The sequence below is a fragment of the Carlito syrichta genome, unplaced genomic scaffold (genome assembly GCF_000164805.1).
Source record: "Carlito syrichta isolate Samal-C Ts95f unplaced genomic scaffold, Tarsius_syrichta-2.0.1 Scaffold302444, whole genome shotgun sequence".
In the NCBI taxonomy this organism is placed as follows: domain Eukaryota; kingdom Metazoa; phylum Chordata; class Mammalia; order Primates; family Tarsiidae; genus Carlito; species Carlito syrichta.
Genome location: NW_007246540.1, coordinates 59,256 through 83,651, shown reverse-complemented (window position 1 = coordinate 83,651; position 24,396 = coordinate 59,256). Strand labels below are relative to the sequence as shown.

The window sequence follows — 24,396 nt, the reverse complement described above, 5'->3', positions numbered from 1 at the left end:
CGGCCACTGCACTTCAGTCTGGGCGACAGAGTGAGACTCCAACTCAAAAAAAAAAAAAAAAAATCTAAACATGTGTCTATTGGGTTTGGGGATGTACCACACAATTCAGCAACTCTGCGCTGAGTTTGATCAATAGGGCCACACTGTGGATGTTCCACCCTTCAGGCACGAGTCCTAGGCTGCTGGCAGAGACCGTGGCCCTCTGACGGCCCTTTCCCTCCCCTCCTTCCTGTCCTAGGGGCCGTATCAAACACCTGGATGTGGTGACCCTCCTCCGCCGGATTCAGCCCCCCCTGGGTTTCGGGAAGCTGTGCCCTCACCGCGTGGCTTGCAAAGTAAGAGATGACCTGGGTTCATGGGAGAAAGAGAGAAAATATGGGAGGCGAGATGCCCGTTTGTCTTGTGACTTTGGTCGGGCCACCGATCCTTGAAGGGAATGAAGACAATATTTTATAAACCTAAAGAAACGAGCCTACCTGGGCACAGTGGCTCACATCTGTAATCCCAGCGCTCTGGGAGACTGAGGCAGGAGGAGTGCTTGAGCCCAGGTGTTCAAGACCAGCCTGGGCAACATAGTGAGAGTCCCATTTCTACCAAAAAAAAATCAAAAAAATAACTGGGCATGGTGATGAGCACCTTTGGTCCCAGCTGCTTGGGAGGCTGAGGCAGGAGAACGGTCTGAGCCCAGGAGATCCAGGCTGTGGTGAGCAGTGTTCTTGTGCCACTGCACTCCAGCCTGTATGACAGAGTGAGACCCCAACTTAAAAAAACAGAAACGAGCCTGAGCCAGATGATAACTTAAGGGTCCTTCCAGCTCTAAGCTCTCAAGCTCTATAAAGTAACACGAGTGAACAGAACTCGCCTTGGGACATGAATGCCTCGCGTCCCACTGAGCCTTGTGTCTGTCCAGTCCCGAATAAAGGACTCATTCGGCTCATCAGGCTGCATCCTCCAGGCATCCTGGAGACTTCCCGGCCTAGGGTGGGCAGGTTAGGAGTCCTTCTCCTGGGGTCAGAGGTTCATTAGACAGTCCGTGCATTGGCTTCGGGGATCTGTGAGCCCTAAAATTGTAAGCCAAATTACTAAAACACTCGGTGGGAGAGGGGGTATGTCACTTTTATGAGCTTCCTTAGTGAGTCCATGACCCAAAAAAGAGTGTCATTCCACGCCCTTCCCCTTCTTTCTTTCTTTTTTTTTTTTTTGAGTCGGAGTCTCACTCTGTTGCCCAGGCTGGAGTGCAGTGGCACACTCACGGCCACCGTAGCCTCGACCTGCTGGACTCCAGCCATCCTTCCACCTCAACCTTCCAAGTAGCTGGAACCACAGGCACGCGCTACTGCGCACAGCTAATTTTTTGATTTATTGTAGAAACGAGGTCTCACCAAGTCGCCCAGGCTGGTCTCGAACCTGCGGATTCAGGCAATCCACTCGCCTCGGCCTCCCAAAGGGCTGGGATTACAGGCTGAGCCACCGAGTCCGGCCCCCTCTTCTTTCAACTCCCACCCCTGCCTTTCTTGACTCACAGTGTTGAGCTGACAAAGAGTTGGAGGAAATGAAACCAGAGAACTTCCGTAGAGAGGAAGAGATACAAATGGCGAAAAGATCAGGCTCTGTGGATACTCAGCCCGTGGGAAATGGAGAGTGGAAGGGACACAGGACTTTCTACCTGTGCCCTGACTTACTCCATTTTTTTTCTCATTTTGTGCCTCCACTTTACTCCAAAACAGATTTGAGGAGATTTCCAAGGGTATACAAAAAAATAGAAGAAAAAAAGAAGCACAAATTAAATGCAAGGTAAAAGCATTATGGTAGGGGAGGAGTCCAGCCTGGAGGCGTTGAAATGCATCTGTGGCAACCTCCAGCTAGGTAGGCTGCAGCCTGGGCCACTATACAGTTCGCACTGTCCTCAAAGTTCAGAAAGACTCAGCCACTCAGGAAGTGTGTGACCCTTCTTGACACTGAGATGAACAGGACACCATGTGAGCTGAGGCACAGCACCCTTGACCCCGTCCTTGGCGCGGACACCATGATGGGCTCCATCCGCGTGTTGTCATCATGACCCTGGCATGTGCAGCTGGCTCCACACCAAAGCACAGTGCAAAGGGAGCCCATCTTAGGACTGGGAAGGAGAAAAGAGGGCGATACACTCCTACCCGGTGTCAGCAAGCTTCTGCTTCGGCTCCATGCAGAAAATATCTTTTTCACTGTGGAAAAAGAAGTCATGCCCCCTCTCCCACTGAGTGTTTTAGTAATTTTAGGGCTCACAGATCCCCGAAGCCAATGCATGGACTGTCTAATGGACCTCTGACCCAGGAAAAGGACTCCTAACCTGCCCACCCTAGGCCGGGAAGTCTCCAGGATGCCTGGAGGATGCAGCCTGATGAGCTGAATGAGTCCTTTATTCAGGACTGGTCTCAAGGCTCAGTGGGACATGAGGCATTCATGTCCCAGTGCGAGTTCTGTTCAGTCATGTTCCTTTATAAAGTCTGAGAGCTTAGAGCTGGAAGGACCCTTAAGTTACCATCTGGCTCAGGCCTATAATCTCAGTACTTTGGGAAGCTGAGGTGGGAGGATGACTTGAGCCCAGGAGTTTGAGAACAGCCTGGTCAACTTAGTGAGACCTTGTCTCTACAAAAAAATTTTAAAATTAGCCGGACATGGTGGTGCATGCCTGTAGTCCAAGCTACTCAGGAGGCTGGGGTGGAAGGATCGCCTGGGCTGGAGCCCAGGAGGTCAAAGCTGCAGTGAGCTATGATTGTGCACTCACTCTGCACAACAGAGTGAGACTCGACTCAAATACACACACACATACACATTATATATATTATATATATGAAAAGAGGACATACTGCATCTCCTGCAAGCAAACCCCCGGTCATTCCTTCTCTTATCCAAGTTTGGGATGGCTGCTGCCCAGCAGCTGGGAGGTGGGCTCCCAGCAAATGCTGGCGTGTGGCTGTTTTTTGCTGCCAGTGGTGAGTATATCTGCTTACCTGCGCAGACACAGGAGCAGGGTGTGAGGCTGGGTGAGCATCTCCTTTTGGGGAAGGGAGGGTCTAATGAGGACATGTGTGTCAAGGCTGAGGTTATCCCCAGGAAAGGTTTCAGTGCATCCCAGTGACCCATTTCACACTCCACCCGATCCCAACAGCACCCATGCAAGTTTCGAGTCTCCCCACAGCGTCCGCCTGCCTCAGGTCCTTTGAGAACTGTCTGTTGTATTCACCAGCTTTGCCCATCCCCTCTTCCTCTGCAGCGCCTGGTCTCCATGAACATGCCTCTGAACAGTGACGGGACAGTCATGTTCAATGCCACCCTGTTTGCCCTGGTCAGGACGGCTCTGAGGATCAAAACAGAAGGTAAGGGCACCCGTGGGCACTGGGAAAGCCACTCAGCGGCCTGCAACTTGTTCAGGGGACCATCCTGTCTCAGGGATTGTGTATCATCACGGATGATACACAATCTGGAATTCCACAGAGGCCTGGCCTGCTCATGACTTTTTTTGCTTCTTGAATGACCTCATTCCTCTGGCTTATTTAATTTGATCTCTAGCCTTCCATCAAACCCTAAGAATGATTCTAGACGATATCTTGAGGTCATAGGGTACAGTTCAAAAATCAGGAGGCGATGGGTATAACCTGAAGCCCGACCAAGTCCCATAAATGGACTTATACTGGCTACAGCTGGGTCTCCCAAATGTTCAACTCTATTTTAAATTAAAAGGACCTAGCCAGGCACGGTGCCGCATGCCTGTAATCCCAGCACTGTGGGAGACTGAGGCGGGAGGATTCTTTGAGCCCAAGAGTTCGAGACTGGCCTCGGCAACATAGCAAGACTCCCGTCTCTACCAAAAAAAAAAAATCAAAGAATAATAAGTAATTAATTAAAAGAGCCCGTGCTGGGAAGACATGTGTTAGGAGGGGGACACAGTGACAAGCAGTGGCCATGGCGGAGGTCATTGCATACAAAGGTGCAGGCTGTGTGATACGAGGTGTGGGCACAAGGTGCTCAGTCGGCCAACAGGTGAGGGTTCAGATCTCACCTGTGCTGCACCAGTTATCTGGGCTGCAGCCATCTGGAGGGAACTTCTAGATTGCAAGAGGCGTCCTCTGTAGCAGCAGCCTGATCTAAGATACTCTGCTGTCCTTGTCACTGACAAGTGTTTCTGAACCACGCTGTGGAAAGGCTATGTAAAATGGACCTGAGAAGACGCCATTTTGCTCCAGGAGCGTCCAGCCTATTACAGTGTTCTTGAGGCCGCCTGTCTCAGGGTCAGCTGATGCTGCTCATTTAAAACACTGAATCCTGACTGGGCACTGTGGCTCATGCCTGCGATTCCAGTACTCTGGGAGCCCAAGGCAGGAGGACTACTTGAGCCCAGGAGTTCGAGTCCAGCCTGGGCAACATAGCAAGACCTCGTCTCTACAAAAAGTCAAAAAAATTAGCTGGGCATGGTGGTGCACACCTGTAGTCCTAGTTACTCTGGAGGTTGAGTCAGAAGGATCACCTGAGCCCAGGAGGTCCAGGCTTCAATGAGCCACGACTGTGCCACTACACTCCAGCCTGAACGACATGGTAAGGCCACGACTCAAAAAACAACAAACAGAAAATACTGAGTTCCAAGCACCTGCCTGGATCTCCTGGATCTAAATCTTGAGAATGGGGCCCCTGCATTTAAAACCAACTGCAGGCCGGGCTCGGTGGCTCAGCTTATAATCCCAGCACTTTGGGAGGCCGAGGAGAGCGGATCATCTGAGCTCATGGGTTCGAGACCAGCCTGGGCAACTTGGCGGGACCTCATCTCCACAATAAAATTAAAAATAGCCGAGCGTGGTAGCATGTGTCTGTAGTTCTGACTACTTGGAAGGCTGAGGCGGAAGGATTACTGGAGCCCAGAAGGTCGACGCTGGGGTGTCTGTGAGCATGCCACTGCACTCCAGACTGGGCGAAGGAGTGAGACTCCAACTCAAGGGAAAAAAAAGAAAACAGCTGCATAGATGATTCAACCCCATCGGAACAGTAATTACAGAAAACACAGATGAGACCAGCAGGATGTTTTCTTTCCCCTGCCTACATCTCCATCTTAGAGCTAAGGCTACCAGTTGGTGTTTTCCTCCCGAACAGCAGAAGGAGACCTGCCCAGGGAGCTGGAAGCTTGAGTCTGAGTCTTGCTCTCGCCAATAACACAAGCTCAAGCCGTTTACTCTGTCTCTACTTCTGCTGCTTCATTTGTAGACTAAAGAAAGGTGATGACATCTGGGAAGGGAGTTCACCGAATAACCCAAAGCAGTGCCATCCCTCAGTTGGACCCTTCCAGAGTAGTAGAAACATCTGAAATGAAGGGAAACAAGAACTAATCCAGAAAGATACGTGTCGAACCCATGAGCCAATCTTTAAAAAATAAAATAGGTCGACCGGGCTCGGTGGCTCAGCCTGTAATCCCAGCACTTTGGGAGACCGAGAGGAGAGGACTGCTCAAGCCCAGGAGACCAGCTTGGCAACATAGCGCCTCTACCACAAAATTAGTGGGCGTAGTGGCATGTGTCTATAGTTCCAGCTACTTGGGAAGATGAGGCGGAAAGATCATCCGAGCCGAGAAGGTGGAGGCTGCAATGAGCCCTGACCATGCTACTGCACTCCAGACTGGGCAACAGCATGAGACCTCCACCCAAATGAATAAACAAAACTGGGCAACAGAGTGAGACCCCGATCCAAATAAGTAAATAAATTATGCTGGGCCACAACGTGAGACCCTGACCCAAATAAAAGGAAGGAAGGCAGGCAGGCAAGCAAGCTGGGCAACAGAGTAAGACCCTAACCCAAATAAATAAATAAAATAAGATACTTAGCTGATATGAGCTGATTGTCAGTGGAGATCCACTGTTACATAGACCATTATGAGAATAAACTAAGGCCTGATAAAAATAGGGAACGTCCTTTCGGAAGATGACTCTGTTTCCTAGGTCTGCCATAATAAATGATCAGCAACGGGTGGGCCAGAACAAGATGAAGTTATTCTCTCCCAGGTCAGGAAACCAGAGGTCCAAGATTACAGTGTCAACGGGGCTGGCTCCTTCTGGAGTATGTAGCCAGACTCGGAGGGCCAGTCTGTTCCTCTCCTGTCTCCAGCTCCTGGAGGTTGCTGGCGGTGCTTGGTGGGCATTGACTCGTGGCTGCGTCACTCCATCTCTGCCTTCGTCTTCACACAGCCTCCCTCCCTGTGTGTCTTCTCCTCTTCTCATAAGGATGCCCGCCATATTGAATTTAGGGCCCATCCAATCCAGTAAGCCCTCGTCTTAACTAATTCCACCTGTGTAGACTCTTTGTCCCACTAAGGTCACATCTGGAGGCTCCAGGTAGATATGAATGGGGGGAGCATTATTCAACCCAGAACGGAAGTCTATTTGAACACTGTCTTCATTAGGACCCATCATTATCTGTGTCAGAAGCCAGTATGTAGCTTTCCCATGAGGGGAGTCCACAGCCTCTGTTCTGGAGAGCTCAGGCGGTGTCTCCTGCCTCCATTTCTGTTTGAATCTGAAGTGCAGACGAGGAACTCAGGAGTCCGTCACTCTCTCCGTTGCATCCACCCCTGTTGGCTCTCCATGTGACCTCGGAGGTGGATTTGAACTCAGGCCATCTGACATCAGAGCGCTCAGCCACTATTCCATACTGCCCCCTCTATGCAATGGCAGTAAACATCTTGTGTTTGGTTTCCTGTTGCTGCATAGCAAATTAACACAAACTTTCTGTTTAAAACAATATCCAGTTGCTAACTCACAGTTCTGAAGGTCAGAAGTCTGGCCATGAGGCTGGGCATGGGGGCACACGCCTCAAACCCTAGCACTTTGGAGGAGTTGGAGACCAGCCTAGGCAACATAGCAAGACCTTGTCTCTACAGAAAAGCGAATATTTAACCAGGCATGGTGACACACGCGTGTAGTCCCCGCTACTGGAGAGAGGCTGAGGCGGAAGGATCACCTGAGCCCAGGAAGTCGAGGCTGTGGTGAGCCGTGATGGTGTCACTGCACTCTAGCCTAGGCGACAGAGTGAGACCCCGACTCGAAAAAATTAAAATAAAAAACAGAAAGTTCAGTCATAGCGTAGCAGGGTTCTCTGCTCGGGGTCCCACAAGACCAAATTCAGGATACTGACCAGGCTCTGTGATCTCATCTGGAGACTCTGGAGAATTCTGCACCTCCAAGCTCATTCAGCTGCGGGTGGAATCCATCTGTTGCCATTGGGAGTCTGTGGCCCTCATTCCCTGCTAGCTGTGGACCAGGGACCACACCCCTCGAGCTCAGCTCACACGGGCATTTGCTTTCTTCCGAGCCAGACAAAGCCCACCTCGTTCACCCCCTCCTCTGCTTCCAGCTGGAGAGAATTCTGCTTTTAAAAGGCTCGCATGCTTGGGTCAGGCCGCCTAGATAACCTCCCCATCTTAAGGTCATAGGCACCATACAACAGAACCAATCACCGCAGTAAAAATTCAGCCTATTCACAGTCCGGGGTGGGGGGTGAGGCATGGGGGCGGATATCTTGGGGACCATCTTAGAATCCTGCCTGCCACATCCTCTCTGACGGCGGCCAGTCTCAGTTCTCCCTCTTCACTGCTCTAAGGCCAGGCTCCCAGAGGCTACCTGGGACAAGTGTCTAAGTAGGCCTGTTTCACCAGCACAGAAAGTAGACCTGGAGAAAATCCCAAACCACAGAACCCAGCGTCTCCTGATTTCGGCTTGCACAGTTAGGTTTTGCCATCTCCTCCCCACGGGACACTGGGAAGGCAGAACCGCCCTTGACACAGACGTACCCCTGTGTGAGAGAGATCGTTCCTCCCTCTGATCCTCTGTGTTCAGCTACTCTCCCTGCAGCGGGGAGTGTCAGGCAGAGGGACCCCTGCAGGCCCTGAGCCATACCTGGGCGGGCGGGTGGGAAGGAAGGGGGCAGAAAGGAAGGTGGAGAGAACGGGGAAGAGGAAGGAGGTGGAAAATGGGAAGATGGAGGAGCCATGAAGCCAAGCGGAGAGAAAGACACGGACGGGCGAGTCAGGGCTGTGTGGGGAGGATGCGGCCACCAGTGGTTTCCCATGCCACCCAGAGGGGCCCTCGCCCTCAGAGGGCCCTCCAAGGATCATCCTCAGCCTTGTGCACCCCTCCCTTCAGGGAATTTAGAACAAGCAAACGAAGAGTTGCGGGCAATCATCAAGAAGATCTGGAAGCGGACAAGCATGAAGCTGTTGGACCAGGTGGTGCCCCCTGCAGGTGGTAAGTGCTTCCAGGGTGGCCCCACCTCCTCCCCTTGCCCAGCGCCGCGTGGTCCCTCTGTCTGTCTCTCCTCCAGCGGTGGCACCTTTAAAAATGCGGACAATCCACTCACCTCAGCCTCCCAAAGCGCTGGGATTACAGGCTGAGCCACCGAGCCCGGCGGGTTCGAGGCCCACCTGGGCAACTTGGCGAGACCTCATCTCTACAATAAATCAAAAATCAGCCGGGCGTGGTAGCGCGCGCCTGTAGTTCCAGCTACCTGGAAGGCTGAGGTGGAAGGATCGCCGGAGCCCAGCAGGTCGAGGCTGCGGTGGCCGGGAGCGGCCCCTGCCCTCCAGTCTGGGTGACCGAGTGAGACTCCAACTCAAAAAAAAAGAAATGCGGACACACGTGGCCAGGCGTGGTGGCCCATGTCGATCATCCCAGCACTGTGGGAGGCCAAGGCAGGAGGATTGCCTGAGCCCAGGCATTCGAGATCAGCCTAGACAACATAGTGACACTTCTCTCTACAAAAAAATCCAAAAAGTTAGCCGGGTGTGGTCATGTGCACTGTAGCATCAGCTACTCAGGAGGTGGAGGAGGAAGGATCTCCTGAACCCAGGAGATTGAGGCTTGCTGGAGGCTCTCTCCAGACCCTTCCCATGGGGCTCAAAGGCCCTATTGGCTAGAAGGGACTGGGGTGTGATGCTCGGACCCAGGCTGCCAGGTTGGAAATCTGGTGCAAACCTGCATTTTACACAAAAAGACAGGAAAGTCCCTTGATGCTTGGAGGCTTGGCAGAATTTCCAAGGAAACGCCACAGACTATAGATTTTCCCGAAAACCTGAGCGCTGTAGGATTACCCTAAGGCCATGGGAGAAGAATCAACTAAGATTCTTCCTCACTTGGTTGAAATTATTTCTTTTTTTCCTAGAGCAGTGTTTCTCAACTCTATCAAGTCCCAAACCTCTTCTTAGAACAAATAGTTTCTACCGTCCTTGCTATAATCCTGAATGAAAATCATAAATAATATAACCTTCCTGCACATACAATTTCCAAAACATTAATATAATGCATTAACTCTAATGTAAAATATATTAAAAGCAAATGTTTTTGATATACAAGGAGTTATAATTAACATGCACCCACTTGTAATAAATTAGTCTGTGTTTAAAAGAAGTCGAATATTGCCAACACTTTGTATTTGACATTTTGAAATAAGGGCTGAGTAAATAAATAAGTGTGTATATCTACACACATACTCATACCTAGAGTGACCACCATGGGACAGTTACGGTAGGTGACTTGAATACCATGAAAAGCATTACCATGAGGGATACAGTTTTCTAAAATGTGAACCCCTCTTGGTCAAGTTCAAACAATACAAAGTATACTCTTCTGTCACTTTCCACAGTGGTTGTATTCTTGGAAGATTCTGGGTGTACCAAAACCACGCAAAAAATGTGTTCACATGTGATGAGGCCCTTAGTGCAGATCCTCATAAGCAGGTGTCCCGGCATGACTGTGTGGCATGACGCTTGAAAGCCGTGAAAGTGCAAAGCTGTGATTTGTTGGGCAAAGCACACCTGTGCTTTAATGGGCCACTTAATGCCAGTAGCACCCCCAAATCACCCTGTCGACTAAAAAACATCCCAGCACTTCTTCGGAGGCAGTATCACCACCCCATTGAGAACCACTTCCCGAAAGGAAAGCAGGTCTTAGGCTCAGTGAAAAATCTCCTAAATAGGCCCAGTGTCATCTGATGTTTTATAGACATTATCTAATTTAATCCTCACAGCATTTCTATGAAGTTTGCTCAAGGAACTAAAGTTCTTAGAAGCTCAGTTGCTGATCCAAGATTACCAGGAGAGTACAGCAGATTCTGGATTCGAACCCATATCCGGGGGAGCTTAGAACTCCAAGTTTGTCCTCCCTGACTACTCTGGACAAGGGTCCCGGGGGTTTTCCCTTCCACATGGAAACAGGGCCCTTGCTGGAGGGAAGGCTGTGGATCTGGCTATTCTCGAGAGACAGCTGGAACCAGGAAAACCATCACGACCCCTGAGATCTAACCCCCAGCTGTCTCCTGGGCCACTGAATCTCCTTCACAAAGTACACAAAGACAGGGGAAAAAGGGGTCCCATGCTCAGCGTGAAATGTGCCCCTGGGAACTTATGGCTTCTCCCTTCTCTGGTTCACTCCCAAAACAGAGACTGATTATGTCATGTGTCATCTTGGGTGCCCAGCCCTGCAGGGACACAGACAAGACACTAGATACAAAAAAAACCAGTATGATTTTTTTTTTTTTTGAGTTGGAGTCTCACTCTGTCACCCAGACTGGAGTGCAGTGGCCGCTCCCGGCCACCGCAGCCTCGACCTGCCGGGCTCCGGGGATCCTTCTGCCTCAGCCTTCCAAGTAGCCGGAATTACAGGCATGCGCTACCACGCCCGCCTGATTTTTTTTATTGTAGAGATGAGGTCTCGCTGCCCAGGTGGGTCTCGAACCTGCGGGTTCAGGCAATCCGCTCACCTCAGCCTCCCAAAGGTGCAGGATTACAGGCTGAGCCACCGAGCCCGGCTGATTTTTTTTTGAAAGACAAATCTGGTTTGCAAGAAAAACTCAGTCGGGTGCAGTGGCTCACGCCTGTAATTCCAGCACTTTGGGAGGCCAAGGCGAGAGGATTGCCTGAGACCAAGGGTTTCAGACCAGCCTGGGCAACTTGGCGAGACCTCATCTCTACAATAAATCAAGAAAAATTAGCCAGGCCTGGTGGCGCATGCCTGTAGTTCCAGCTCCTTGGAAAGCTGAAGTGGAAGGATCCCTTGAGCCCAGTGGGTGGAGGCTGTGGTAGCTGTGAGTGTGCCACTGCACTCCAGTCTGGGCAATAGAGTGAGACTCCGACTCAAAAAAAAAAAAGAAAGAAAGAATAACTCAAACTTGAACAGGAGGGACACACTTTCCACTAATCCCTTTCTTCACTATCTAAGCAGAACTCTTTGGCATGTGCCCTTAGGGGACTGGTCAATTGATATGGAGGTTTGGAGCATTGGAATCAAATAAGAGTTATCAATATCAGTTAAGTGGGGATAGGAAAGCAAGGGAGGGAGCCTATTTTGACCATAGGCTGCCTTGGCATTAAAAAAGAGAGAGCAAGAGAAAGTGGTGACCAGGCAGATAGTGGATGTAGAGGGAGAGAGACTTTTCACCCTACACCTTTTTATGCATGTTTCTTTTTTTGAGCCATGGAAATGCACTACCTCTCAAAAAAAATTAGATTTAAAAAAATTAAAGAAAGTGTGGATGCTGAAAAGGAATGAATGAAATCCAGCTGAATTCCCCTGCTGGCCTCTGATTCACTCTCCTCTCTCGGTGCATCTCAGATGATGAGGTCACCGTCGGCAAGTTCTACGCCACGTTCCTGATCCAAGAGTACTTCCGGAAGTTTAAGAAGCGCAAAGAACAGGGCCTCGTGGGCAAGCCCTCACAGAGGAATGCCCTGTCCCTGCAGGTGAGGGGCTCGCATCCCAAGGAAAGTCCTGGTCCCCTTCCTCCGACCTCCGACCAGGGCTCCAGTCTCTCCCCAGTAGACTGGAGGCCAAGACCCTTCAGAAGGAACCTTTTCTAGAGCTCCAGGCCTTTCTGAAGGTGGCTGTGAGGAGGGAGTGATGTGCCTTTCCCTCCTGCCATATCCCCCACTACCCTCCACAGCCCTGCCCGCTGTCACAGACGCCCAGAGCTCACATGCACTCTGCTGAGGCAGCCCTGAGCCCTGGTAGCCCCTCCTAGTTTCCCTCCATCCTTCTTGGGTGGGCCCCAGGGAAAGCCTGGACCCTGGTTTGCACGAGGGCATACCTTCCGGAGGGTTGGCTGGCTGGGTGGAGGATGCCAGGGCCCTGGTGGGACAGGCCTTGGCCCTGGGCAATGGCTGGCTGGGAAGCTTGGCGGAAGGGCACCCCGGTCCTCACACATCCCTCTGGTTTGCAGGCTGGCTTGCGCACACTGCATGACATTGGGCCCGAGATCCGACGGGCCATCTCTGGAGACCTCACCGCCGAGGAGGAGCTGGACAAGGCCATGAAGGAGGCTGTGTCCGCTGCCTCCGAAGACGACATCTTCAGGGTGGGTGGTGCCACGGTGCACTCTTTACCTTTGTAAGGTTCTGCTTGGAGCCAGGGAGGTGGGCTGGGCTCTGCGGAGGACGGCCAGCGAGAAAGGTCTGCGCCCCGAGGCCCGCTCCAGACTTTTCCTGCTTGGCTGTCCCTTCCTCCCTCTGCCTTTTCCAAACCCGACTGCACCCCAAGTCAGGGCTCCAGGGACGGGGTCACTCACAGTGTCACTGGCTCTCAGAGAAGCGGGCAAGGAGCTGTTTTCCTGAGGGAAAGATTTCCTGGGAAAAAACGACATGAGAAGTCGCAAAGTGGTCGCCCCGGGGCACATCTCATCTACCGGCCTGTTTTGCTCGCCAATATTTGAAAATCGGGCGCCTTCAAGTAAAAATCGACTTCTGACTTCTCTTGGAAAGCCCAGGAGACCTGACACTCGCAAACTTGTGTTCCCACACGGCAGCCTAGGGCTGGAGCTGAGTGGCGTGGGCCCTGTGGAGACAAAGCTGTGTTTTCCAGGTCTTGGAGACCCCCCCGCAGTCCTAGAGACTGAGGCTGGCCATCCCTTGCGATGGAAAAAACTAGACGCTGGGCCGGAATGCCACAACTCTTGCCCCACCCCGAGGGTAGTTAGTGCAAAATGCTTCCAAAGCGTGGGAGAAGTGAAGGACCATGATCACACAGGGCCCTGCTCTCATCTGCCCTCCCACCCCTGCCCAGACTCCCAGCTGTAGAACATGCAGGGTGTAGGCTAGACCCCTCCGCGGGGGGTCCTCTCATCTTCATCCTCATCCTCATCGCCGGGAAACATGCATCACTGAATGGCCTCAGGGACACGGCACCACGTTAACACCACCAGAGGAGACCCCAGAAACCACAGGCTCGGTCGCCAAAGCCCAGGGACATTCTGATATCGAGGAGGAGGCCAGCCTTGCCCGTGATTTTTAAACATGGATGAAAATCCTGATTTTATTTTTATTTTTTTTATTTTTTATTTTTTTTGAGTTGGAGTCTCACTCGGTCACCCAGACTGGAGTGCAGTGGCCGCTCCCGGCCACCGCAGCCTCGACCTGCTGGGCTCCGGCGATCCTTCCGCCTCAGCCTTCCAAGTAGCTGGAATTACAGGCATGCGCTACCACGCCCGGCTGATTTTTTGATTTATTGTAGAGATGAGGTCTCGCTGCCCAGGTGGGTCTCGAACCCACAGGCCCAGGCAATCCACTCACCTCAGCCTCCCAAAGGCACGGGATTACAGGCTGAGCCACCGAGCCCGGCTAAAATCCTGATTTTAAATCTCTAAAAATCTCTAGGGGAAAGGAGGCCATCACGCAGTAAATTCTTCATCTGTAAAACTCTTTGGCCAGTCCCGTTTCTAGCTCTGTGAACCCACTGGATTTCACTTTTCAAAGTTTGGGTAGAATCTTCTGGTCCCCTTCCCAGCCCTCAGCCCTCGCCATGTGCCGTTAGGGATTTCCATCCTAGACATGCCCTTGAAACATGACCCCAATCTTCGAGGGGTCCACTAGGAACCTCCAGGGCAGCTCGTGGACCGGCAGCAGTCCCCTGCCCGACTCCAACCCCCTGGGTTCACCGCAGAGGGACACGGGGGGCCTGGGGGCATCGGGGTTCGCCCCTACCCCAGAGCTGTGAGGCCTTAGGTTCCCCAGACACCACAGGCCCTTGGCACGGCTGTCCGTCTCCGGAGGCCTGCCATCCCGTGCCCCACGCCCCTCGGACCTGGCTACCAGGCAGGCTCCTCCCTTGGAGAAGCGGCAGCTGGGGGGGCTTCTCCTCCACCCACCCTCCCGTCTTGCCTACAGAGGGCCGGTGGCCTGTTCGGCAACCACGTCAGCTACTACCAAAGCGACGGCCGGAGCGGCTTCCCCCAGACCTTCACCACGCAGCGTCCGCTGCACATCAACAAGGCGGGCAACAGCCAGGGCGACACCGAGTCGCCCTCCCACGAGAAGCTGGTGGATTCCACCTTCACCCCCAGCAGCTACTCGTCCACCGGCTCCAACGCCAACATCAACAACGCCAACAACACGGCCCTGGGCCGCCTCCCCCGCCCCGCCGGCTACCCCAGCACGGTCAGCACCGTGGAGGGCCACGGGCCCCCCTTGTCCCCGGCAATCCGGGTGCAGGAGGCGGCGTGGAGGCTCAGCTCCAAGAGGTAAGCGGGAGGGTGGGTGCCAGGGCCACCGCGGGGCCACGCGCTGCAGCCCGCCTGCTGGAGGCCGAGGAGGCCCCGGCAGGCTGCCCCTCAAGCTTCCAGGAACCCGCCGCTCCAGACCCCGGTGATGGTGGCAGGTGCTGGGCTGCTTCCTAAGTCCGCCCCCGATTAAACATGGTTGCCAGCCGGGGTCAGTGGCTCAGCCTGTAATCCCACGTTTTGGGAGGCTGAGGTGAGTGGGTTGCCTGAGCCCGTGGGTTCGAGACCCGACTGGGCAACTTAGCGAGACCTCATCTCTACAATAAATCAAAAAAATTAGCCGGGTGTGGTAGCACACGCCTGTAGTTCTGGCTACTTGGGAGGCTGAAGCGGAAGGATCGCCAGAGCCCAGCGACTTAAGGCTGTGGTGGCCAGGAGTGGCCACTGCACTCCAGTCTGGGCGACAGAGTAAGACTCCAACTCAAAAACAAAACAAAACAAAACACGATTGCCACACTTGGGATAGGCCAGCATCACCCACTGACCGTCGGTGGCCTGCAGGGCGAGGCCTCCCACAGAGTCCCCCTCCTCTCTGGTCTTTCCCAAGTGACGGACGTGATCCTCTGAGATGTTTGTGCTCTGGCTCCCCAAGCATTCCCTCTGCCTTTCTCGGCTCAGACCCAGAAATGGTGCCCCTCCTCTTTCCAACCCCTTCACCACCCTCCCGGGAGGGGCGCTCTGGAACAGGGGTGCTCTCTGCAGCGTTGGCCCCTTCTGCCCAGCACAGGGTGGTTCCTGGTGGTCTTGACGGCCCCTCCCACCCCCGACTCCCTCTTTTCTCCCATCCTGTGCTCCCGGGTGCTCGAGGATGCACTGCTGTGACCCGCTGGGACAGAAAGGGGCCCCCGTCCTGCTTTGGGCCCAGGCACTGCAGCCCGGGCCTCCGCAGGTCTCCCGGGAGAAGACACCTGAGTCGTGACACATCTCCCTCAACCGTGCGGCTCTTCCAGAGGGGGGTGGTCGCTCTCAGCAGGTGGTGCAGGGCCCCAGCCTGCCAGGTTCCTCAGCAGGTTGCCCTTCCCACCCTCCCGCTCAGAAAAGGATGGAGAAGCACGAGCTTCTGTCTAAACCCCTAGACAAGCATCCCTCCGAGGGGCCAGCACACCGCTCACTGGCTTTTGTGTCCCTTCGTGGCTCCGTTGACAGGTGGCCCCGGGGCTGCCCACACGGCTCAGCGTTTAACCGCATCTGATGGAAGTCAGATGGGCCACCCCACCCATCTGCCTTACTCTCTGGAAGGTCTGCGGGGTTAGCCACCCTGCGGCAGGAGTTGGAGGGTCCTCCACTCAGGAGCCAGGTGCTGGTGCCTCCTGTGTGCAGGGTAGTGTGCTCGACCTGGACCTCGTGTGTTGATCTGAAAGGCTGGCTTTGCGTAGGAGAGCAGCAAGCGTTCAGGGCTCGATCCTGCCTGTGTCTTGGTGGCCTCCCTCCCTCCTCGGCAACCTCGCTCCCCTTCCAGGACCCTTGAGAACTCAGTCCGAACACCACTTTCTCCCCATTCACCCTACAAAACCTCTCTATTTTTGAATCAAGGGCTCACTCTGTGGCCCAGGCTGGAGTGCAGCGGCATGATCACGGCTCACCACAGCCTGGACCTCCTGGACTCGGGCAATCTTTGCCTCAGTTTCCCCGGTATCTGGGACTACAGGCAGGTGCCACCACGCCTGGCTAATTTTTCTTATCTGTATTTTTTTGTAGAAATGGGGTATTGCTGTGTTACCCAGGCTGGTCTCGCACTCCTGGCCATGAGGGATCCTCTCCTCTGGGCCTCCCAAAGCACTGGGATTACAGGCGTGAGCCACCACACCCAGCCAAAACCTCTTCTTGATGAGGGCACCTCCTGCCGGTCACTAGTATCCTTGGGTGAATTAAATCACCTCCCTCTAAGGGCGTTTTTAGAGGAAATTTTGTTCCGTATTACACAAGGGGAAAGGGATCTTTAGAGGGGAGCTGGGGCAGAAGGCTCCCCTTCACCCCACAAATGCGTCTGTCCACGAAATAAAGCACACATGAGGCCCCTGGCACAATGCCCAGCGAGGCCTAAGTGCTCCCTGGGTGTTGGTCCCTTCTCTTCCCATTGCAGTGGGTAAAGACAGCCCTCAGGGTGCTAAGCTTCAACTAGGCGAAGAGGAAACCCAAAGCCCAAGTTCAGTCTCCAGGCCTCGGCTGAAAGCCAAGGGCAGCGGCCCGGGCGCCAGCCTTGCTTGTGCTGAGGGCGGGCCAGCATGTCCTGTGGCCAGCGGTCCCCCGAGAAGTGGTGCTGCCTGCCTCCTGCCATTCTGCATCTCCAGCTCATCCCATCGAGCCTCGCCCATGCACACTCCATACCCCTCCCCTGCTCCACCCGGAGCGCCTGCCTCTCATCTGCCCCCGCCCTGCCTGAGTCGCTCCAAGCCGGGCACTGAGCTGGCACTCAGCCCCGAGCAGATAAACCGGGACCCTTCCCTGACGCCTTCTGGGGTCTGAGGATAAAAGACTCCAGCATGCAAGGTCTATAGGAAGGAGGACGGGGGGAGGCCCTGTGGTGAGCACAGCTAGGAAAAGGAAGAACACTCAGCCGGAGCTAACGGGGACGTGACCCGATGAGCAGAAGACCCTGTTCCTGCAGGGAAAGCATTATAGCCCACGGCACATCCTGATGTGGAAGTGTCTGGAGCTCAGGTGGGATTCAGGCTCAGTACAGACTCAGGCTCTGCAAGAACTCAGGCTCATTCCCTTATGTTCAGGGAGCTAAAGGGGACATGGCCCGATGAGCAGAAGATCCTGTCTCCACAGGGAAAGCATTATAACCCAAGGCATATCCTGACATGGGAGTGTCTGGAGCTCAGGGGGGATTCAGGCTCAGTACGGACTCAGGCTCTGCAAGAACTCAGGCTCACTCCCTTATGTTCAGGGAGCTAAAGGGGACATGGCCCGATGAGCAGAAGATCCTGTCTCCACAGGGAAAGCATTATAACCCAAGGCACATCCTGACATGGGAGTGTCTGGAGCTCAGGGAGGATTCAGGCTCAGTACGGACTCAGGCTCCGCAAGGACTCAGGCTCACTCCCTTGTGCTCTGACCCACAGACCCTGTCTGTGAGGTTTCCTCTCTTCTCCCACATAGAACCCTCACCCAAATCTGAATGCTTCTGTGACTCCACGGCTTCATCAGCAATGGCAGGAGAAAGAGGCCACAGCAATCGCGTCTTCATATGTGTGCGCCTGTGTGTGCGCGTGTGTGTGCGCGTGTGATGCCTTGCTTGCTGAGGGAAGGGGAAGAGGGCGAGCAGTTCCTGACTCGTCTCTCCATCTCGGACACGGCAGGTGCCTCTCCCGGGAGAGCCAGACCGCCATGGGATGTCAGGAGGAGGGGTCTCGGGACCAGACTTATGAAGTGAAGATCAGCGATGACCCCGAGTCCCGCAGCGAGCCCAGCCTGCTCTCCACGGAGATGTGAGCTCCGCCGCGCCCTGCCGGCTGGCCTGGGTGTGGGGAAGGGTCAGGGGAGGCGGGGACAGGTGCCTGAAATCCCGCCCAGAGGAGGGGAGGTTACATGTTTACATGTTATAAAATATCTGTCACTTCATTAGAGGCAAGGGAAGCGTGTCTCTCTCTCTCTCTCTCTCTCTCGGAGGGGAGGTTACATGTTATAAAATATTTGTCACTTCATTAGGGGCAAGGGAAGCCTCTCGCTCTCTCTCTCTCTCTCTCTCTCTCTCTCTCTCTCTCTCTCTCTCACACACACACACACACACACACACACATCTCCTTTTCAGCTTGGCTTTTCCTCACCAGGAAAACCTCTAAACATTGTTTGGGGTTTTTTTTTAAGCTGTACCAGCCATCACAAATATATTTCCTCGTGACACTCAATGCGTGCATACTTATATTGACAAGCAAATGTTTCACAAAAAGCTTCATAAAGTTGCCCAGAAGAGGGCACTATTGACAAATCTAGGGTTGAATTTTTTGTCCTTGATGGAATTTTGGAAGTAGGTTCTTTAACTGCAGAGCTAGATGGATAAGAAGGTTGGGGCCTCCATGTGGTGAGTTCTGTCTACATTTTAAAAGACTAGCATAGTACAGCCCCACAGAAAATATGAGAGCATATCAGATGGCACAAACGTAAGGACTGTGTCGTGAAACATTTGCTTAATGGCCAATAGATACGTGTATCTAGGGAGTCTCCTTGTCAAATGACTTTATGACTGTGGGTTGCATTCAAAACAGTTTAAGACGCTGTTTTAGAAGCTTCCCTGGAAGTACTTTATGGTGAGGAAGGACTAGCCTTTTAGGCTCTTGAGGAAAGGAAAGGTGTGCCTGGAGGCGGCAGGAGGGGAGCACCAGGCTCCCCAACCCCGGGAGTGTCAGGAGAGGTGGCAGCCAGGCCCGCACAGCATGTGGCCTCCTGGGTCCGGAACTTTCTGCCGGGGAACTGGCTTGGAAGAGGAGCAAAAGCGTCTCCTTTTCCCCTAGTGTAAAAAGAAGAATCTAGTGAGTAAGGAAAAACGTAGAAATAGTCGAGACCAGTGATTCTTGATAAATCAGTCAACCTCCCCACGCCTTCATGTCCCCATCAGCAAAATGGGCTAGGGGAAGCGATAAACCTTTCTTCTTTTCTGACTCAATGAAACATAGTCAATATAAAACCAAAAGAAATATCAGAAGTTCCTTGAGAGATATTCTCTAAATTGATTTTAGAGAATGCAGATGACTACGTGGCCAACTATTCTAGAAGTCAGGAAAAGCAGATGCTTTCACCCATTTCTGGCTCTTTCTGATTCTCGGTGTACCAGGCACTCGCTGTGTCGTGGATACACCAGCTTCACACTTAAGGAGACTTTGCAAGCTAGCTAGTAAGAGAAGAGGATCACAGAAGACGAAAATAACATGAAGAGTTTCTAGTTGCCCACAGACCGGCAAAAACCCTCAAGGGTATATGTGTTCAGCTAAGGTCAAGGACAGGGTGACCTGAATGGTCCCACACACAAGATCAAACAGAAGCTGGGTCTGCAGGAGTGAGGAGGATTTACATATGAAGAAAATACAATAGGAAGGGCTTACCTAGCTGCAGACAAGGCTTGGAGGCCTAGGATTTGTGAGGTTGGCACCCAACAAACTTCCCGGCACAGCTGCAAATACTCAAGGTCAGGGTGCTGGGCCAGGAGCTGGAGTGGATTCAAAGATCACAGAGATAGAGGTATGGGGTAGCTCCGGGGACAGAGCCAGTGGCCCCATCTGCACAATGGGGTTGCAATGCCACCGTGCATCTTGGACTGCAGGGTGACCCACTAGGGGCTGGGCAGTCAGCTGAGTGGGTCTGCAGCTGACATTTTAAAGCCAGGGAGAAGAGACTAAAGCAGACCAGAATGTGCCAGAATGCAGTGCGTAAGTATAGATGGAGGTATTCCCTTCAGTTAGGTACATCGGTGCATCATGGGAATATGTAAATCACATTTCTTCGCCATCAGAAGGCTTGGAAGCCACTGCCTAGATGTCCCTGAAGGTCCCTGCTGTTTGCCAACTGAGTGGTCGTGTGTCTGTTGTAGGCAATTGCTCATGTGTTCTTGGGCAGGAAGAAGCTGGGGGGGAGGGACAAGTCTGGGCTACAGTTGAGAGTAGACAAGGCCAAATTGAGCACCAGCACCCGCAAACACAGGAACTGAGGCCTTTCCTTGAAAGACCCTGGTGGGCCTAGAATTGTTTCAACTTTCTCAGCACCTTGGACCCACGAGTCCCTCCATCACCCCATATCGGAAATACAAGCTTAGGAGACAGGCTGCAGGTTGGCAGCTAGAACCCCTGACCCGCAGGCCTAGAAGACACCTGCGATCCCAGGAGGCAAGGCAGAATTTCTTTTTCTTTTCTTTTCTTTTTGAGTCGGGGTCTCACTCTGTGGCCCGGCTGGAGTGCAGTGGCACAATCTCAGCTCACCACAGCCTCAACCTCCCGGGCTCAGGTCATCCTCCTACCCCAGCCTCCTGAGTAGCTGGGACTCCAGGCGTGCACCACCACGCCCTGGTAATTTTTGGATTTGTTGTAGAGACAAGGTCTCGCTATGTTGCCCAGGCTGGTTTCAAAGTCCTGGGCTCAAGCAATCCTCCTGGCTCAGCCTCCCAAAGTTCTGGAATTATAGGAATGAGCCACTGCACCCAGCCCAGAATACTTGGGGTGGTGAGTTCCTGCTGCCTCCTCCTTAAACTGTATGTAAGCAAAAGATGGGGAGGGGTTCCCTTCACTAAAGCAAAAAGCAAGCTGTTTTCTCAGGCTGGCATTTGTCAGCCTCCAGGAACAAGCCCCAAGAGTTCTCTGTTCCAGACTCTCCTACCAGGATGATGAAAATCGGCAACTGACACCCCCAGACGAGGACAAGAGGGACATCCGGCAATCTCCGAAGAGGGGATTCCTCCGCTCAGCCTCACTAGGTAAGCACACACCTGGCTCTCCAGAGGGGGCCGGTGGTCACTCCCGAGAGGACACAGGTCAGGTACTCAGGGATGATGGACCCCATGCAGGGGGTTGGGCAGATTTCCAAAGTGATGAAACAAAATTCCAAAGGCAGGGTTTGCTGGAATGGGCCTTGGACACAGGCTCAGAGACAGGGCGCAGGGTGACGTGGGGAGTGTCCAGGGCTTCAGACACTACTCTTCACACCCCAGTAGCATGGGAGCCATTGTGGGACAGTGTCCTCTTTCTCTGCCCTGATCCTAGTCCTCTGGCCGGCTTTGCAGGTCGAAGGGCCTCCTTCCACCTGGAGTGTCTGAAGCGGCAGAAGAATCAAGGAGGAGACATCTCTCAGAAGACAGTCCTACCCTTGCACCTGGTTCATCATCAGGTAGCTCATACTTTTGGGCAGGCCACTGGCCACCACCTAGCAGGCTAGACAGTCCTCAGGACAAGGGACAGAACCCTAAGAGATCAGTCAGTCTTCCCTGTCTCGGACCTCTGGTACCTTCTCCCTCACCTGGTCCCAACGGCCTCCCTGGTAGGGCTGTCCACTCCCCCTGTGTAGTGAGAGCCTTAGCAAGGTCTGCAGTGTCGCAGGGTGAGACCTGGGAGATACCGGTGCCCAGGATGTCTTTCCATGATCCTGTTGGAAGCCTGAGCTTCCCCCTTATGGAGCCAGAGATGTTCACCCCCCAGACGCTGGCTTATGCAACAGGGCACTCCAGGCAGATGTGGTCGTACCTAGAGTTTGAATGTCCCTGAAAATTTAGCTACACAAATGTCCATCCACCAGCATATTGAAATGGTCAAAGAACCTGCCAGCCACATGGTCAAAAGTAAGGAATAAGCCTGGACAACATAGCGACACCTCATCTCTATAAAAAATTAGCTGGGCGTGGTGGCGTGTACCCATAGTCCCGGCTCCTCAAGAGGCTGAGGCAGAAGGATCTCCTGAACCCAGGAGGTCGAGGCTGCAATGAGCTGTGATTGTGCCACTGGCCCCAGCCTGAGCAACAAAGTGAGACCCTGACTCAAGAGAAAGAGAGAGAATGGCATCCAAGAAAAACAAGTCCAGGGAGATTTTATAGATGAAATATCTCTCAGCATGGCTGACTCCAGCTGAGATCATGAAATCCAAGACACTGGGATCAAACATTAATATCTTAGAGCGGTCTAAGACTAGTCTATTAAATCCAGGGAAACTGGGATCTGATCCAGGGTTTCCCAACCTTCATACCTTTTTCATTATATGCTCCCTTACACGGACCTATGCTTTAAATGATTTCTTTGTACCCAAAAGCATTCAACGGCTCATCAAAGCTGATGGTAAGCATAAGAGGACCAGTGTGACCCGCTGAGTTGATACCACTTCAGCTCAAAGAAAGACAGTTTTGCTTAGCCTGTGTGGCATGGCCTTACACTCCCCTTTGATCCCCTGGGTCCTAGGAGCCCCAGACTCAAGACTACCGTGAGCCAGGGCCAGGAGGTGGCAAGATATGGAGACACCATATGATCTTTTTTTATTTGTTTGTTTGAGCCGGGGTCTCACTCTGTCATCCAGGCTCATGACTCACGGCAGCCTCGACCCCCTGGGCTTGGGCCATCCTTCCACCTCCCGCTCCCGAGTAACTGGGACTGCAGGCACGCGCCACCACACCCGGCTAATTTTTTAAAATTTTTCGTAGAGACGAGGTCTCGCTGTATTGCCCAGGCTGATCTTGAACTTTGGGCTCAAGCAATCCTCCTGCCTCGGCCCCCCAAAGCACTGGGACTGCAGGCGTGAGCCACCACGCCTGGCCACTGTATGCGCTTTTAAAAGATATCCCCATCTGTTCTTGTCATGCTGGTGGGCAAGAGCCTAATTTTTATTTTGTTCCCTGCTTCAGCCCTTCCTCCTCCCTCCCTCCCTCCTGTGCAGCCATCTTCCCTATCCCTGCCTCTCAGAACTGTGTTTTCCTGCCAGGAACGTGCCCCATCAGACCACCCCAGGTTGCAGGGCTTCTGCCAGGGCAGATCATCACAGGCAGTGGAGAGGCTGGCTTGGCCTTGCCCTCAGGGTGTTCATAAGGGACAGAGGACATTGCATATAGAGCATTTAATGACAACACAGTGTAGGATTTCAACAGCGGTTCAAAGACAACCGAAGCTAGAGGCTGGCAGGGCATCATTAATGGTCCCTTTAAATATAACAGTTGGTCGGGCTCCGTGGCTCACATCCGTAATTCTATCACTTTGGGAGGCCAAGGCAAGAGGATCACATGATCCTGCGGTGAGCCATGATGGTGCCGCTGCCTTCTAGCCAGGGCAACAGAGTGAGATGCTGACTCAGGAAAAAAAATAGTAATAATAAATAATAAATAAATAAATGTCACGATTAAAACAACAAATCCTGGTTTTGTCCAGCTGCTTCTGATGGACACAAGACTTCTTCCAGATCTTATTTTATTGAACCAGCCCCTCAAGGTAGGCAAAGAAGACATGCATGTTCTGGTTTTCAGATGCCGCCGCATCCCCCCCCCTTTTTTTTTGGAGTCTCACTCTGACACCCAGGCTGGAGTGCAGTGGCACACTCACAGCCACCTCAGCATCGACCTGCTGGACTCCGGCAATCCTTCCGCCTCAGCCTTCCAAGTAACTGGAACTACAGGTGTGCGCTACCACGCCCGGCTAATTTTTGATTTATTGGAGAGACGTGGTCTTGCCAAGTTGCCTGGGCTGGTCTCGAACCCACGGGCTCAGACAATACACCCTCCTCAGCCTCGCATAGAGCTGGGATGACTAGCTGAGCCACTGAGCCAAGCCTCCCATTCACTTTATTCTATTGAGAAGAAAACCAAGACAAGAATTCCCAGCCCAGAGGTGACAGGGCCAGTGCTGAGAAGCAGATGACCTTGACTCCGTTCAATCACAGCTTTCTTCTTTTTTTTTTTTTTGAGTTGGAGTCTCACTGCCGCACCCTCGACCTGCTGGGCTGCGGCGATCCTTCCGCCTCAGCCTTCCAAGTAGCTGGAACTACAGGAGCATGCTACTGCGCCCGGCTGATTTTTTGATTTATTGTAGAGATGAGGTCTCGCTGCCCAGGCGGGTCTGGAACCCGCGGGCTCAGGCAATCCACTCACCTCAGCCTCCCAAAGGCATGAGATTACAGGTTGAGCCACCGAGCCCGGCTCAATCACAGCTTTCTTAAGTTAGAGGAGAAAGAGACCCCAGCAGACCCAGATGATCAGAAATCTGTTTCGGGATGGTGGAAGCTCACGCCAGGTCTTGGTGAGATGCAGTTCAGATGGGTGATAGGGATGCGTGTCGAGGATGGAATTCCAGGCAGATGGAAGCAGCTGGAAACAACGGCGTGCAGAGTGGTTGCTCAGAAGCAGAGGCCCGGCTTCCTCGGGGCCGGCCACTCCCAGTA

At 53.1% G+C, this 24,396-nt stretch overlaps 1 protein-coding gene across 1 annotated transcript in view; it reads left to right on the top strand.

The window, feature by feature from the left end:
• The window catches only part of CACNA1C (calcium voltage-gated channel subunit alpha1 C), a 636,553-nt gene that overhangs the window by 608,927 nt on the left and 3,230 nt on the right, over positions 1-24,396 (top strand). Inside the window, exons 35-44 of the mRNA XM_021711663.1 lie at positions 239-335; positions 3,257-3,359; positions 8,163-8,264; positions 11,625-11,752; positions 12,229-12,363; positions 14,168-14,520; positions 17,865-17,993; positions 20,859-20,965; positions 21,272-21,375; positions 21,530-21,585. Of these exons, the coding sequence (XP_021567338.1) occupies positions 239-335; positions 3,257-3,359; positions 8,163-8,264; positions 11,625-11,752; positions 12,229-12,363; positions 14,168-14,520; positions 17,865-17,993; positions 20,859-20,965; positions 21,272-21,375; positions 21,530-21,585 (1,314 nt within the window). The remainder of the gene's footprint in view (positions 1-238; positions 336-3,256; positions 3,360-8,162; positions 8,265-11,624; positions 11,753-12,228; positions 12,364-14,167; positions 14,521-17,864; positions 17,994-20,858; positions 20,966-21,271; positions 21,376-21,529; positions 21,586-24,396) is intronic.